The 14,100-nt window shown below is 42.9% G+C and overlaps 1 protein-coding gene across 6 annotated transcripts; it reads right to left on the bottom strand.

The window, feature by feature from the left end:
* Window positions 1-30: 30 nt before the first annotated feature.
* LOC124020985 (lipid droplet assembly factor 1-like) lies at window positions 31-9,978 on the bottom strand. Of its 6 annotated transcripts, none has more exons than XM_046336302.1 (7): window positions 9,916-9,978; window positions 6,097-6,556; window positions 4,262-4,367; window positions 3,956-4,124; window positions 3,626-3,764; window positions 3,385-3,527; window positions 31-1,645 (listed from the first exon to the last, which is right to left on the bottom strand). In XM_046336302.1, exons 3-7 carry the CDS (start codon window positions 4,355-4,357, stop codon window positions 1,587-1,589), a joined length of 606 nt encoding a protein of 201 aa, XP_046192258.1. In that variant the 5' UTR covers window positions 4,358-4,367; window positions 6,097-6,556; window positions 9,916-9,978; the 3' UTR covers window positions 31-1,586. The 6 variants fall into 6 exon arrangements, with proteins under 6 accessions (XP_046192258.1, XP_046192259.1, XP_046192256.1 ...); XM_046336303.1 differs by having other exon boundaries at window positions 6,103-6,556; XM_046336300.1 differs by lacking the exon at window positions 6,097-6,556 and having other exon boundaries at window positions 9,916-9,975.
* Between the last annotated feature and the right edge of the window lie 4,122 nt (window positions 9,979-14,100).

Genomic DNA, 14,100 nt, shown 5'->3' with positions numbered 1-14,100 from the left:
ATTAGGCAAAAAAATGGTAAGTACTTAAAATTACTTGTATTATTTTATTAGAATCCCCATTAACTGTTGTGAAAGCAGCAGCTACTATTCCTGGGGTCCACATTAAACATGACAATGCAGAACATTTAACTGCTCAAGGCCAGAACTATAAATCTGTGAAGGGTCAATCATTACAAATGACTTTTGTACATTAGAAAAATGTCTTCCAATATGGAGACGCTGGCTTTCTAGAGCAAATCAATTTAGTGCAGTTGAAGTGATTTACTTGTAATATTCCAAAGTAACATCTCGCCACTAATCTTCAGAGAAAAGGTACATTAAATTGAATACATAAACACTTTTTGATACATCAGTCACTATCATCTCTATTAGTGCATACTTTACATTTCTGGTTCACACAAACTGACATGACCTTAGTAACAGAAACTAGCTCCCACTTTTCAAATAGACAACAGATTTTAAACTTAAAAGACTGACCTGTTATTAATCCTATGTGGATCAACTAGAGGAACACATTTAATAAAAATCTTTGGCAAATGTACAATATGGATTATAGCATACTGCACACAATGTTTCCAGAATACACAGATGGTCAAATACAGTAACAGGTATATTTGCCGTGCTACCTGGTCATCTGTCATGTTCTAAATGGGCTTTGTTTAACAAATCATTTCTACCATTACAGGTTCTTAATCCTCTCTCCATTGCAAATGGACAAAACCAAGGTGCATTCATTGCACGTAACATCTGACAATCAGACTAGCAACCGATAGCAGCTTGAATTTAAACTTTATGTATAAAATATACATCTTTGTATATCCTTTTAACCTTTAGAAAGATCAAGAAATAGTGATATTAGTACAAATGCTATAATGCAATAAAATAAATCAACAATCAATGTGCCTACATTCAGTCAGGTGAAATTATACAACCTCCAGAATCATTTAAATAAATATTAATACTTGTATCAATGGTGATGATTCCTTTGGGCTGTTTGGATAATCGATTTTTCTAGTTAAAGGCCCAGTCAAAGATTTTTCTGTTTTATAAATATTTCCAGACGATGATGTTGGAATAATACTGTGAAAATGATGCCCTTTCAGTGTGTAATGGATGTGAAACGGCTAGCTTAGTTAGCGGTGCGCGCTAAGAGCTGTTTGAAAAGATCACCTGAAATTTCAGCCTGCTTTGGTGGGCTGAAAATGTGGCCTGCCTGTTGACATCACCTGGCGGTAAATTAGTTTATAGACTAATAAGAGAGTTCCAAATGTCTCTGACAATAACAGATATATTTCAGTTTTTCCCTCCCCACTTAGACCTAAACAATTATTGCTTGAGAACATGCTCTTTGCTAAGAAGCAATTTTTGTTTGTTTTCATTTAAAACAAATCATAGTAAGGTAGTTAATTATTAGCCAGAAATTATTTGATATTGAGATAAAAACAGCTGCATTGGGCCTTTAATGAAAAGTCAACCTGAGGTTTTACTCTATCTAGTTCTTGAGTCTAGAGGAACCCCTATCTGCCAGTGAAAGCACTGCAGTGCAGTGATCAGTATACGATTGTGTCTGTAGAAGGCCATCTCCATCACTGACGCTGCAGCTCCTTAAACCTCCGGCTTCCCATAGGCTTCTTCATCTTCTTCTCTGACAGATTTTAAAGTAGGGGAGAGAACAAACAACTTGAGTATTAAATTAAAGGGACACTTTAAACTTATGAGAAACAACATTGTATGATACAGTTAAAGTACACCTTAGCCAAATACCTTTAAACTAAGTATAAGTATTTCATAATTCCTGACATTTAATCCTAGTAAAAAAATCCTCATCTTAAATCAGTTAGGATCACCACTTTATTTTAAGAATGTGAAATGTCAGAATAATAGTAGAGAGTGTGATTTATTTCAGCTTTGATTTCTTTCATCACATTTCCAGTGGGTCAGAAGTTTACATACACTCAATTCGTATTTGGTAGCATTGCCTTTAAATTGTAAAACTTGGGTCAAATGTTTTGGGTAGCCTTCCACAAGCTTCCCACAATAAGTTGGGTGAATTTTGGCCTATTCCTCCTGACAGAGCTGGTGTAACTGAGTCACGTTTGCAGGCCTCCTTGTTCACACATGCTTTTTCAGTTCCGCCCACAAATTGTCTATGGGATTGAGATCAGGGCTTTGTGATGGCCACTCCAAGACCCATTTGCGACCAAGCTTCAACTTCCTGACTGATGTCTTGAGATGTTGATTCAATATATCCACATAATTTCCCTCCCTCATGATTCCATCTATTTTGTGAAGTGCACCAATCACTCCTGCAGCAAAGCACCCCAACAACATGATGCTGCCACCCCCATGCTTCACGGTTGGGATGGAGTTCTTCAGCTTGCAAGCCTCCTCTTTTTACTCCAAACATAACGATGGTCATTGTTTCATCAGACCAGAGGACATTTCTCCATAAAGTACAATCTTTGTCCCCATGTGCAGTTGCAAACAGTAGTCTGGCTTTTTTATGGCGGTTTTGGAGCAGTGGCTTCTTCCTTGCTGAGCGGCCTTTCAGGTTATGTCGATATATGACTCGTTTTACTGTGGATATAGTTACTTTTGTACCTGTTTCCTCCAGCATCTTCACATGGTACTTTGCTGTTGTTCTGAGATTGATTTGCACTTTTCGCACCAAAGTACGTTCATCTCTAGGAGACAGAACGCGTCTCCTTCCTGAGCGTTATGACCGCTGCGTGGTCCCATGGTGTTTATACTTACATACTATTGTTTGTACAGATGAACGTGGTACCTTCAGGCGTTTGGAAATTGCTCAGACTTGTGGAAGTCTACAATTTATTTTCTGAGGTCTTGGCTGATTTCTTTTGATTTTCCCATGATGTCAAGCAATGAGGCACTGAGTTTGAAGGTAGGCCTTGAAATACATGGTGCGGCAGGGTAGCCTAATGGTTAGAGTGTTGTACTAGTAACCGGAAGGTTGCAAGTTCAAACCCCTGAGCTGACAAGGTGTCGTTCTGCCCCTGAACAGGCAGTTAACCCATTGTTCCTAGGCCGTCATTGAAAATAAGAATTTGTTCTTAACTGACTTGCCTAGTAAAACAAAACCTCCAATTGACTCAAATTATGTCAACAAGCCTATCAGAAGCTTCTAAAGCCATGACATAATTTCCTGGAATTTTCCAAGCTGTTTAAAGGCACAGTCAATTTAGTGTATGTAAACTTCTGATCCACTGGAATTGTGATACAGTGAAATAATCTGTCTGTAAACAATTGTTGGAAAAATTACTTGTGTCATGCACAAAGTAGATGTCCTAACAGACTTGCCAAAACTATAGTTTGGTAACAAGAAATTTGTGGAGTGTTTGAAAAACACATTTTAATGACTCCAACCTAAGTTTATGTAACCTTCCGACTTCAACTGTATGTCTAGAAAGGAGTTTTTGTTCATCAAGTTAAGTTGAACACACCCATCTTCTTCCATGACTGTTATATTTGTCGCAGGCTCCAACCTAGTGACTCGGTACCTACTGACACTGGGTGAAAAAGAGAAAGAAAGAGGGAGAAAATGAGAATCTCAAATGAAGGGCCTCTGTGTGTGTGTGTGTTTACTCCATGCTGTGTGTTTTGATACCGCTGGCTGTAGTAGAAGTTGATCACATTGTAAGAGGTAATGTAACAGGCACCAAGGACCAAGGAGACCAGGATGGAGAGGATGGCCAGAGCAGAGAGCACACACAGCAGACTGACCCCTCCTAGGGATAGCAGAAACACTGGAGGGAGAGGGAGGAGGTTGGAATAATGAGGAAAAACAAGATAGTGAAAAAGGTTTTCAGTATTAGCCACCATCATTGTCCCTGATAGACAGGCATTCAGATTAGTTGTTATACTACACAGCTAGGAAGAGTGTATTGGCACTGTAGTAGTGGACAGTAGGTATTGTATAGATAGTGTAGGGACTTACCCTCCAATAAAACGAAACCCACAGTGGCACCAATGAATGTAACAGTGGCAAAGGTCAGGAAAATCCCAATGGGTACAGTGGCCATGGAGCCAAATACCAACACAGCCAGGGCTAAGAATGGGTGGTCATTGAGGTACTGCCCCATTGATGTGTTCATCAGCTCTGCCACCTAGTGAGGAGAGAGAGAAGGGTCATGAACATGCTTCACATTACCTACTGTCCTATTAAGAAGTAATACATGTCTGTTACTGTTAGACCAAGAGCTTTTAACAGTGTTGCTGAACAGGAGACATGGTGCACTGTTACCTTGGGGTCTTTGTACAGGCTGTCCATCATGCTACTCAAACTGTCTCGAAGCTGCAGTAGCCCTTTGGGGATAGTTGTCACATTGTTGCACTGCATTGTTAGGTTTCTATCATGCACAGAAGAAGTGAGGGATACATTTACAAATAAATAAATGTCGCTATGTCACATAGTTTAGCCACCTCTCATGGAGACACACATATGAATGCCGAGTATCTAGCTAGCTCCCTTATAAGTATATTTCAGCAAAGCGCCTTGATGACACATCAGCTAGTAGTAGTAGCTGGGTTCCTTGGTTTGTTTACTTTCACTAACGTTAGCCTAGTTGAATAGCTAAAGCTATTTCCAACGACTTGCTAGCTAAAAAAGCGAGCAACACATTCAGTTACTGCTCAATTCCACACTATTTTAATTTTAACGCAGCTAATCGTGTAGTTTGCTACTAATCCAAATGTTTTGCAAAACTGTTCGTTACCTTCTTCTTCTATAATATTATGGCGGTCCGCAAACAAACGTTATCGTTGAATGCCGCCACTTACTGTACTGGAGTGTCTAGTCAATCACAGTTTACGGACTAAAGAACCACACATTAAGAACTAAACCCTCCTATCTAATCATTTACTACTCTGTTCGTTATCTACCTGTCAGTAAGTGTGCGGACCGGTTTGAAGCCGTGTGTGAACTATCGCGAGGTTAACAAAAATGTGTAAAATGCAAAGAAAAAAAATGACTAGGACTGAAAAGCATGTGTGACCTATACATAGAAATATAACTAATAGAACAAACAACACATTCAATAAGTTTGCATCCAAATGGTCTACCCTTCTCCCCAAGTGTACATAGTGAGGAATAGGCAGTGGTCAGTCTAAAAAAAGACAAACAACAAAATCTTATACAAAGGACAACAGACAGAATCAAGGCTTGGACCGGCAAACCCTGCAGTCTTGAGGCAAATACTACATCCCTTTCTTCACAGATAAAATTACATAACTGTTGATGAGAACTGCACCTGTTTCTGGGAAATCATGTGATACTGTAATACGAAAGTAAAATATCTAAATGATGTAAGAGCCCAGGCAGCCAATAGATAACAACATGGAAGATCTCTATGCGGAGTGTGTTCACTGTGTGTGATATATCCCCTTCAGTGAGAGTGAGGGTAGTCTGGACACAAAAATAATTGGGATTCATTTTTAAAATAAATCAATAAAATATAAATATAGGACAAAACACACATCACAACAAGAGAGGTAACACAACACTACATAAAGAGAGACCTAAGACAACAACATAACAAGGCAGCAAAACATGACAACACAGCATGGTAGCAACACAACATGACAACAACATGGTAGCAACACAACATGATTGTTGTTGGACACTAAGACATCTTTGTCGTAGAGCATTTAACACAACATCTGGGGAGGGGCCAGCTGAGTATAAGACTGTCTCATCTGCATATAAATGGATGAGAGAGTTTCCTACTGCCTGAGGTATGTTGGTTGATGTAATTTGAGAAGAGCGTGGGGCCTATATTTGAGCCTTGGAGTACTCCCTTAGTGGCTGAGACAACAGATTTTCAGACTTTATACACTGTACTCATGAGAGAGGTAGTTAGCAAAGCAGGACAAACATAGTCTGTCCCACAGTTTGATAAAGAAAGTTTGTAGTCAACAAAGTACGCAGGAGTCATGAGGCAAATAGAACAATGCACAATATGAAAAACAATATATATAACGACTTGGGGCTAGCCATTCTAAGTTCATTCTAAGTTCAGAGTCACTCGTAGTGGAGGCGAGCGAAAGCTCGGGAGAGAGGGGTGAGTGTGGTAGGGGTACCTGTACCAGACAGGGAGACAGGCCAGGGCAGACGGTGAACAGATCGCCAGGTGGAATCCAAGCAGCAGTGCAGCAGGCAACAGGAGTAGGTGTCACAGCCACTTGGGAGAAGCCTTTATTTCTGGAGGCAGATTCCTTGTAGAAAATGCCAGTGGATGGCTGTGACCACCAGGAGGGGGCTTCAGAGGACGCTTCAAAGACTCCTGGCACTGGTTGGGCCAAAAGCCCTTTTACTTCACACCTTAGTGCTAATTGTATTTGTATCTGGTCTGTCCTTTCAAGCCTGGGAGCTCAGTTCCAGGTTGGAATGGTGTCCTCAGGTCTCTGCTGTTTGCTTGCTAGAGCACCCTCTGTGTATCTTGGAAAAAGAAAACCTTGGAAGCAGTAATCTCTACAGTTAATTGTGGTCCAAATCTGGAGCGAAGGCCATGCTGCGGAGAGGAGCATCCTGCATATGTACCTGCCAAAAAAATCCAAGTTCATCTTACTCCAAGTCTATCCTTTTGTAAAAAACATGTTGAAAGATGTGAGAGCTCACATTAAGCTGTGTCTCTCTCTCTGAGTGGGGTGTGTCCTCTACAATTCTACAAATCCATAGCCACACATGCAGTCAGGCCTTTTTAACGTTAATTTCCTGCAATCTTACACATTTTGCCATGAGTCGTAGAGAAAATATTTCAGTTTTAAAGCAAGTTTGATGCGTTTCTACAAATTTTTCCATGTGGCTGAGGGAGCATTTTGCAGTTTTACAGGTAATGCCTTGCAATTCTACACATTCTGCCATAGGGTGCCGAGAAATGTTTGCCGTTTTTAGGCAAATTTCCTGAAATTCTACACATTTTGCCTTGTCTTATGGTATGATTGGTATGGTTGGTATGATATCTGAGTGAGAGTTACTTACCAGAGCTGGCTAGGCTAACTTGCTGATATGAGCTAATTGAGTGACTGTCAGTGACCCCAACTGAATTCCTAATATTTGGAAAGTGATGGGGCCAAAAGGCTGTGCCGCCTTTTACCGAATTCCTTGCATAGAGCATTACCTTTGGCCAAGGGTGTGCTGGTATATGCAATCTCAGTGGTACACTTACTGCTATCACAAAGAACAACGAGCAGTGCGTGTTTTTGTGCGATGCGAAAGATCTATGCTGGCTAGACCGTGTCTCTCCCAGTCTTGGTTCACCACCTGGGGATGAAGCCTCCAATCCCTGTATAGGGGATTCCCTCTGGACAACAGGTTCGCTCTCACATGCAATACGCCTGTCGTATTCTCTGTCCCAACAAGCTCTTACAGTCTCACTGCAGAATTAGACATTCATCCACGTTCTCCAAATGTCAAATTTCAAAGTTGTTCCGAATGTAAAATGTAAAAGTTTTTTAGTTAGTCCTGCTGCTCTGTATCGTTCTATTTCTCCAAACATCAAATTTTGAAGCTAAGGATTAAATTTAGGCACTTATAACGAATGGTTAGCGTAAGGGTTAAGGTTTGGGATAGGGTTAAAACCCCAAATAAAAAAACAACTGGGATCAGACACACAACCTTCTGATCCAGAGTTGCAGTCATTCCAATGGGTAAGGGTTAAGGTTAGGGATACGGTTGAACAGGGAGAGGCACTGTTGGAACAACATTATGTGGCCGTCCGATAGTGTAGCCCGGTAAGAGAGAGAATCCAGTATTCTATTCTCTGTGTGGGCATCAAACAGCTCTTTTTCTGTTTGATCTTGAACCATAACTCTTTGAGTTGGATTACAAGGGAAGCCGTGTTTCGTACCGCTTACTTGGGTGCTATATACACACTTGCTGAATGTACGGGAAGCTCGGGCTAGCCCTAAGGGAACAGTAAGTTATTCATAGGCTGTGCCTTCAAAGGCGAACCTGAGAAACTTCCAGTGTGCTGGCAGAATATTTATGTGAAAAGAAGCATCCTGAGGTCGACTGAAGTGAACCAGTTGCCTCGACAAATAGAGAAAGACAGCATATTGATAGTAAGCATATGGAACGCGAACTTCCTCAGGAAGCTATTGAGGAACCGTATGTCCAAAAGGGACCACACTGGCAGACCAGTGTCATATTTTTGCTCTGTGCCCTAGGCAAGATGCCTGGATGCAACATACTTTTGTATTACAAAGCACAGTGTTAAAACACTGGGATTTGGGGACAGTGCTTGGTGGCAACTGGCAATTTGTCTTCCTGCCTCGATTGCTTGTGAAAGCGCTGATGAGAGAGCTATAGCACTGGTGGTGAGACCCCCCCATCTTCCCTGTGAGCGGATGCATAGAGATTAGCTGCTCTATATGAGTGGCAGGGTTTTAAAAGTGCGCACGTGGCGGGAGTCTGTGCTCCAGCCGAGAGGAGGCAGGCCAGGACAAGGAGTGAACTGTTGGATGCTCCTCAGAAGCCACTTCTTTCCCCCAAGGGATTCAGGCTGCAGGACACTGATGTGGTAGCAACAAAGGGCCGCTTTCCCTACTGTCAGCCTCTGTTTGGAGAGCCAAACTGTGGGTTAGCTGCCTGCTGCATTTTGGCTTGTGGAAGGGGAGACCGGGTTACCAAAGTACCCAGGTCTACTGGGAAAGCAGAAGTTGCAGGCTTCACCTTCATTCTTGCTGAGTTTGCACTTCTGCTGCATGGCAGCAACAGTTCATTCGGCACTATAGGAACATCAAGGAAATCTGCCTCTTCTTTGTACGAGAGGTTGGACAAGTTGAACCACAAGGCTCTGTCCCCCGCGCGCCATAAGACTCATGGTGCACCCACAGCCTCTGGAGGCTTGGAAGTTGAGATCTGCAATGACGCAGATCTTGTCCCATTGGCCCTGGTTGGCTGTGCCTTTGACTTACAGAATGCTCATCTCTTGTAACAAATCGACCTGGTAAGCCAACAGTAGAGACGTTACGTTCAACGCCGGTACTGAACATGCCACAGACACGTATACTTTTTGGAATATGGAGGCGGTGAAGCACTCCAACTTCCCAGGGAGATCAGTGCTGTTCATAGTTTTCTCCCATTGAACCAGTCCCTCTTGGCGCTGCCACCCCCCATGGGTGCAGGCAATGTATTTGTCATCGGGTGCTGATGTGCGCTGAGGGAGGAAGAGGACCTCGAGCCAATGTTCTTGAATCTCCTTTTCCTTTTTTTTCACCTTTATTTAACCAGGTAGGCAAGTTGAGAACAAGTTCTCATTTACAATTGCGACCTGGCCAAGATAAAGCAAAGCAGTTCGACAGATACAAAGATATTATCTTCCTCCTCTCCCTACTTTCACTTCTCGTCCTCCTTTCTGTTTCATCTTGATACAGCAAATCGAGGACCCCGTATTCCATAAGGCTATGGTATGTGGGGTAGTCTCAAGACAAGTCTTGTTTGGGGGCTGCTCTGCACACTCGCCGATGGAGGGAGTTTGCAGGCAGTGCCCTACAATGTACACAGTACTTGTATTATTAAGCAAGTAAATCCAAGACACTCAATTTAGAATGTATGTTACGTTTCATATGGTATGTATTCATTTGTGGCTGTCCATCACCCCTTTTGTATGATATGTTAGGAATTTGCAAAACATACAATATGTTATGAATTTGCTAAATTTACAATATGTTACAAAATCTGCAAAACTTATGTTATGTTATGAATTCTAGCTAGGTGGCTAGGATAATAATGTTAGCTAGCTGGCTAGGATGCTAACGTTAGCTAGCTGGTTAACGTTAGCTCGTCAGCTAGCTTGCTAAATAGTGACTTTCGTAACTTTGTCTCTACATTAACTAACATATTCCTGTCAACTGTACATTTTTTGCATGATTCGTTATGACGTTTTAATTACTTACATTTGCTTCCATCCTAGTATTTTTGTCAGCCATCTTTGCTGAAGAATATCTCCAGCCTAGGGTCGCATACCGTCAAATTAGTCACCACTCGATATGATTGGTCATCGCCCAGTGGTCGTCGCAGGTGATTTGAATCAAGTTGGGAAATGTTGAACTTTTTACACCCTCCCACGCCACATTTATGCCACCCAACGGTCCCCCACCCTCTCCGCTTCCCAAGGCTTTTCTTCCATTGAAAATAAATGGGAAGCGGTGTTTCACCGCATGGCACCACATGCTAGTGTACACGGCGGGGCAAAAGAGCTTTCATTGTCTGCTTATATACCCCCTTTATTTATCTGACTTGGTGTACAGGGAGAATACTGTAAGAACGGCCCATGTTCTGAATTATGTCCTGTACATTTCAATGTCTTAGATTACGCATTAATGTCTTAATTGAAATGACGTATTGCCTCTTATCCGCTCTTCATTCCCTTATACCATAGTTTGTACATCTCAATTTTCAGTAGAAACCACATTAGTTTAAGCAAGTCAGCCATATCCACTATGTTTTTAAAAAAGGCAGTAAATGAGGTTGAATATCTGTTTCGTTGCCAGACAAGACTCCCCTGATAGCCAGGTGTAGCTGTGGTAAGGATTCACTCCATGGTGCTGAAAAGAAAGCTCTGCTGTTGGAACATCTTTATATAGGCCCTAAAAGTTTGTGGGCACTATTTGTCACTGTTATAGTGCAATTAATGTATTGTTTAATGTTGTGCAGTGGCTTTGCTGGCACACATCTAAAACATTCTTTTGGAGTTTGCCCCACCACGATTTACATGTTAAAATCACCACTGAGAACAGGGTTTCCCAAACTCAGTACTGGAGCACTACACAGCTGATTAAAATAATCAACTCATCATTGTTATTTATTTTATTTCACCTTTATTTAACCAGGTAGGCCAGTTGAGAACAAATTGTCATTTACAACTGCGACCTGGCCAAGATAAAGCAAAGCAGTGCGACACAAACAACACAGAGTTACACATGGGATAAACAAACGTTCAGTCAAAAACACAATAGAAAACTCTATATACAGTGTGTGCAAATGTAGTAAGATTAGTAAATAGGGCTTAGTGGTGAAATAATTACAATTTAGCAATTAGATACTGGAGTGATGGATGTGCAGAAGATAAATGTGCAAGTAGGGATACTGAGGTGCAAAGGAGAAAAAATTATATTATGGGGATGAGGTAATTGGGTGGGCTATTTACAGATGGGCTATGTACAGGTGCAATGATCGGTAAGCTGCTCTGACAGCTGATGCTTAAAGTTAGTGAGGGAGATATAAGACTCCAGCTTCAGTGATTTTTGCAATTCGTTCCAGTCATTGAGAGCAGAGAATTGGAAGGAAAGGCGGAGGAGTTGACTTTGGGGGTGACCATTGAAATATACCTCCTGGAGCGCGTGCTACTGGCGGGTGCTGCTATGGTGACCAGTGAGCTGAAATAAGGCGGGGTTTTACTTAGCAAAAACGTATAGGTGACCTGGAGCCAGTGGGTTTGTCGACGAATATGTAGCGAGGGCCAGCCAATGAGAGCATACAGGATGCAGTGGTGGGTAGTATATGGAGCTTTGGTGTCAAAACAGACGGCACTGTGATAGACTACATCCAATTTGCTGAGTAGAATGTTGGGGGCTATTTTGTAAATGACATTGCTGAAGTCAAGGATCGGTAGGATAGTCAGTTTTACGAGGGTTTGTTTGGCAGCATGAGTGAAGGATGCTTTGTTGTGAAATAAGAAGCCGATTCTAGATTTAATTTGGGATTAGAGATGCTTAATGGGAGTCTAGAAGGGGAGTTTACAGTCTAACCAGACACCTAGGTATTTGTACTTGTCCACATATTCTAAGTCAGAACCGTCCAGAGTAGTGATGCTAGACGGGCGGGCGGGTGCGGGCAGCGATCGGTTGAAGAGCATGCATTTAGTTTTACTTTCATTTAAGAGCAGTTGGAGGCCACAGAAGGAGTGTTGTATGGCATTGAAACTTGTCTGGAGGTTAGTTAACACAGTGTCCAAAGAAGGGCCAGAAGTGTACAGAATGGTGTCTTCTGCGTCGAAGTGGATCAGAGTCACCAGCAGCAAGACATCCTTGATGTATACAGAGAAAAGAGTCGGTCAGTAGGGAAAGGGGGGAAACCTAGTGTTGTACAACTGAATGCATTCAACTGAAATGTGTCTTCCGCATTTAGTACGGTGTTTATCAGTGGAAGCTGCTGAGGGGAGGACGGCTCATAATAATGGCTGGAACGGAGCGATTGAATGGCATCAAACACATGGACACCATCTTATCGCATTCCTCTTAATCCACTCCAGCCATTACCACTAGACTGTTTGTGTCGCATCTCCCTCACTGTTTGGCCCTGTCCGGGGTGTCCTTGGATGGGGCCACAGTGTCTCCTGACCCCTCCTGTCTCAGCCTCCAGTATTTATGCTGCAGTAGTTTATGTGTCGGGGGGCCTAGTGTCAGTTTGCTATATCTGGAGTACTTCTCCTGTCCTATTCGGTGTCCTGTGTGAATTTAAGTGTGTGCTTCTCTAATTCTCTCCTTCTCTCTTTCGTTATCTCTCTCGGAGGACCTGAGCCCTAGGACCATGCCCCAGGACGACCTGACATGATGACTCCTTGCTGTCCCCAGTCCACCTGACCGTGCTGCTGCTCCAGTTTCAACTGTTCTGCCTTATTATTATTCAACCATGCTGGTAATTTATGAACATTTGAACATCTTGGCCATGTTCTTTATAATCTCCACCCGGCACAGCCAGAAGAGGACTGGCCACCCCACATAGCCTGGTTCCTCTCTAGGTTACTTCCTAGGTTTTGGCCTTTCTAGGGAGTTTTTCCTAGCCACCGTGCTTCTACACCTGCATTGCTTGCTGTTTGGGGTTTTAGGCTGGGTTTCTGTACAGCACTTTGAGATATCAGCTGATGTACGAAGGGCTATATAAAATACATTTGATTGATTGATTGATTGATTGACTGACCTCCCCAATGAATTAAGGTGCCACCAACCTCCTGTGGTATTTATACATTATGTAGTTGTAATTTTGCATTGTATTTTTACAATATGAATCTGTATGAAAATAAGAAACTTTTTACAATATAAAAATGTTTTTCCGCAGGAAATCAGAATAAGCCTTTGGATTTACATAAGTTCACTGAAAACCTTGCAGTTCCCTTTCTCTCACTAGATCGCGTAGCTAAACTACAGCCTATGTAGCATATAAAAACATGTGTTTATATATACAGTGGGGCAAAAAAGTATTTAGTCAGCCACCAATTGTGCATGTTCTCCCACTTAAAAAGAAGAGAGACCTGTAATTTTCATCATAGGTACACTTCAACTATGACAGACAAAATGAGAAAAAAAATCCAGCGATCCTACTCCCATCCTTCCAGCCTCTTGGCTGGTGGCCCCGGTGGTATGGGAGGTGGACGCGGACATCGAGCAGGCGTTGAGGGTAGAACCTGCGCCTTCATAGTGTCCGACCGGTCTTAGGTATGTGCCGCTTGGTGTCCGTGATCAATTGATTCGGTGGGCTCACACACTACCTTCTTCGGGTCATCCGGGGATTGCGAGGACGGTGCGGGGTCTTAGGGGGAAATACTGGTGGCCCACCTTAACTAAGGACGTGAGGCTCTATGTCTCCTCCTGTTCGGTATGCGCTCAGAGTAAAGCTCCTAGGCACCTGCCTAGAGGGAGGTTACAACCCCTCCCGGTTCCTCAACAGCCCTGGTCTCATCTATCGGTAGATTTTCTTACTGATCTTCCCCCATCTCAGGGGAACACTACCATTCTGGTCGTTGTGGATCGGTTCTCTAAGTCCTGCCGTCTCCTCCCATTGCCTGGTCTCCCTACGGCCCTACAGACTGAGGAGGCTCTATTCACCCACATCTTCTGGCACTACGGGGTTCCGGAGGACATCGTATCTGATCGAGGTCCCCAGTTCACGTCCCGGGTTTGGAGGGCGTTTATGGAGCATCTGGGGGTCTCGGTAAGCCTTACCTCTGGTTATCACCCCGAGAGTAATGGGCAGGTGGAGAGAGTGAACCAGGAAGTGGGTAGGTTTCTAAGGTTGTATTGCCAGGACTGGCCAGGAGAATGGGCGAGGTACGTCCCGTGGGCAGAGTTGGCCCAGAACTC

Source organism: Oncorhynchus gorbuscha, unplaced genomic scaffold (assembly GCF_021184085.1).
Source record: "Oncorhynchus gorbuscha isolate QuinsamMale2020 ecotype Even-year unplaced genomic scaffold, OgorEven_v1.0 Un_scaffold_1010, whole genome shotgun sequence".
Lineage (NCBI taxonomy): Eukaryota > Metazoa > Chordata > Actinopteri > Salmoniformes > Salmonidae > Oncorhynchus > Oncorhynchus gorbuscha.
This window is presented reverse-complemented; position numbering and strand designations above follow the sequence as displayed.

Excerpts from the sequence above, each read along its gene's own strand:
- LOC124020985 (XM_046336302.1), bottom strand. The coding sequence starts at position 4,357 with ATGCAGTGCAACAATGTGACAACTATCCCCAAAGGGCTACTGCAGCTT. Across the intron at positions 3,528-3,625 it reads AACTTCTACTACAGCCAGCG|TGTCAGTAGGTACCGAGTCA; the intron begins GTATCAAAACAC and ends TTTTTCACCCAG. Across the intron at positions 1,646-3,384 it reads GGAAGGTTACATAAACTTAG|AGAAGAAGATGAAGAAGCCT; the intron begins GTTGGAGTCATT and ends AAAATCTGTCAG.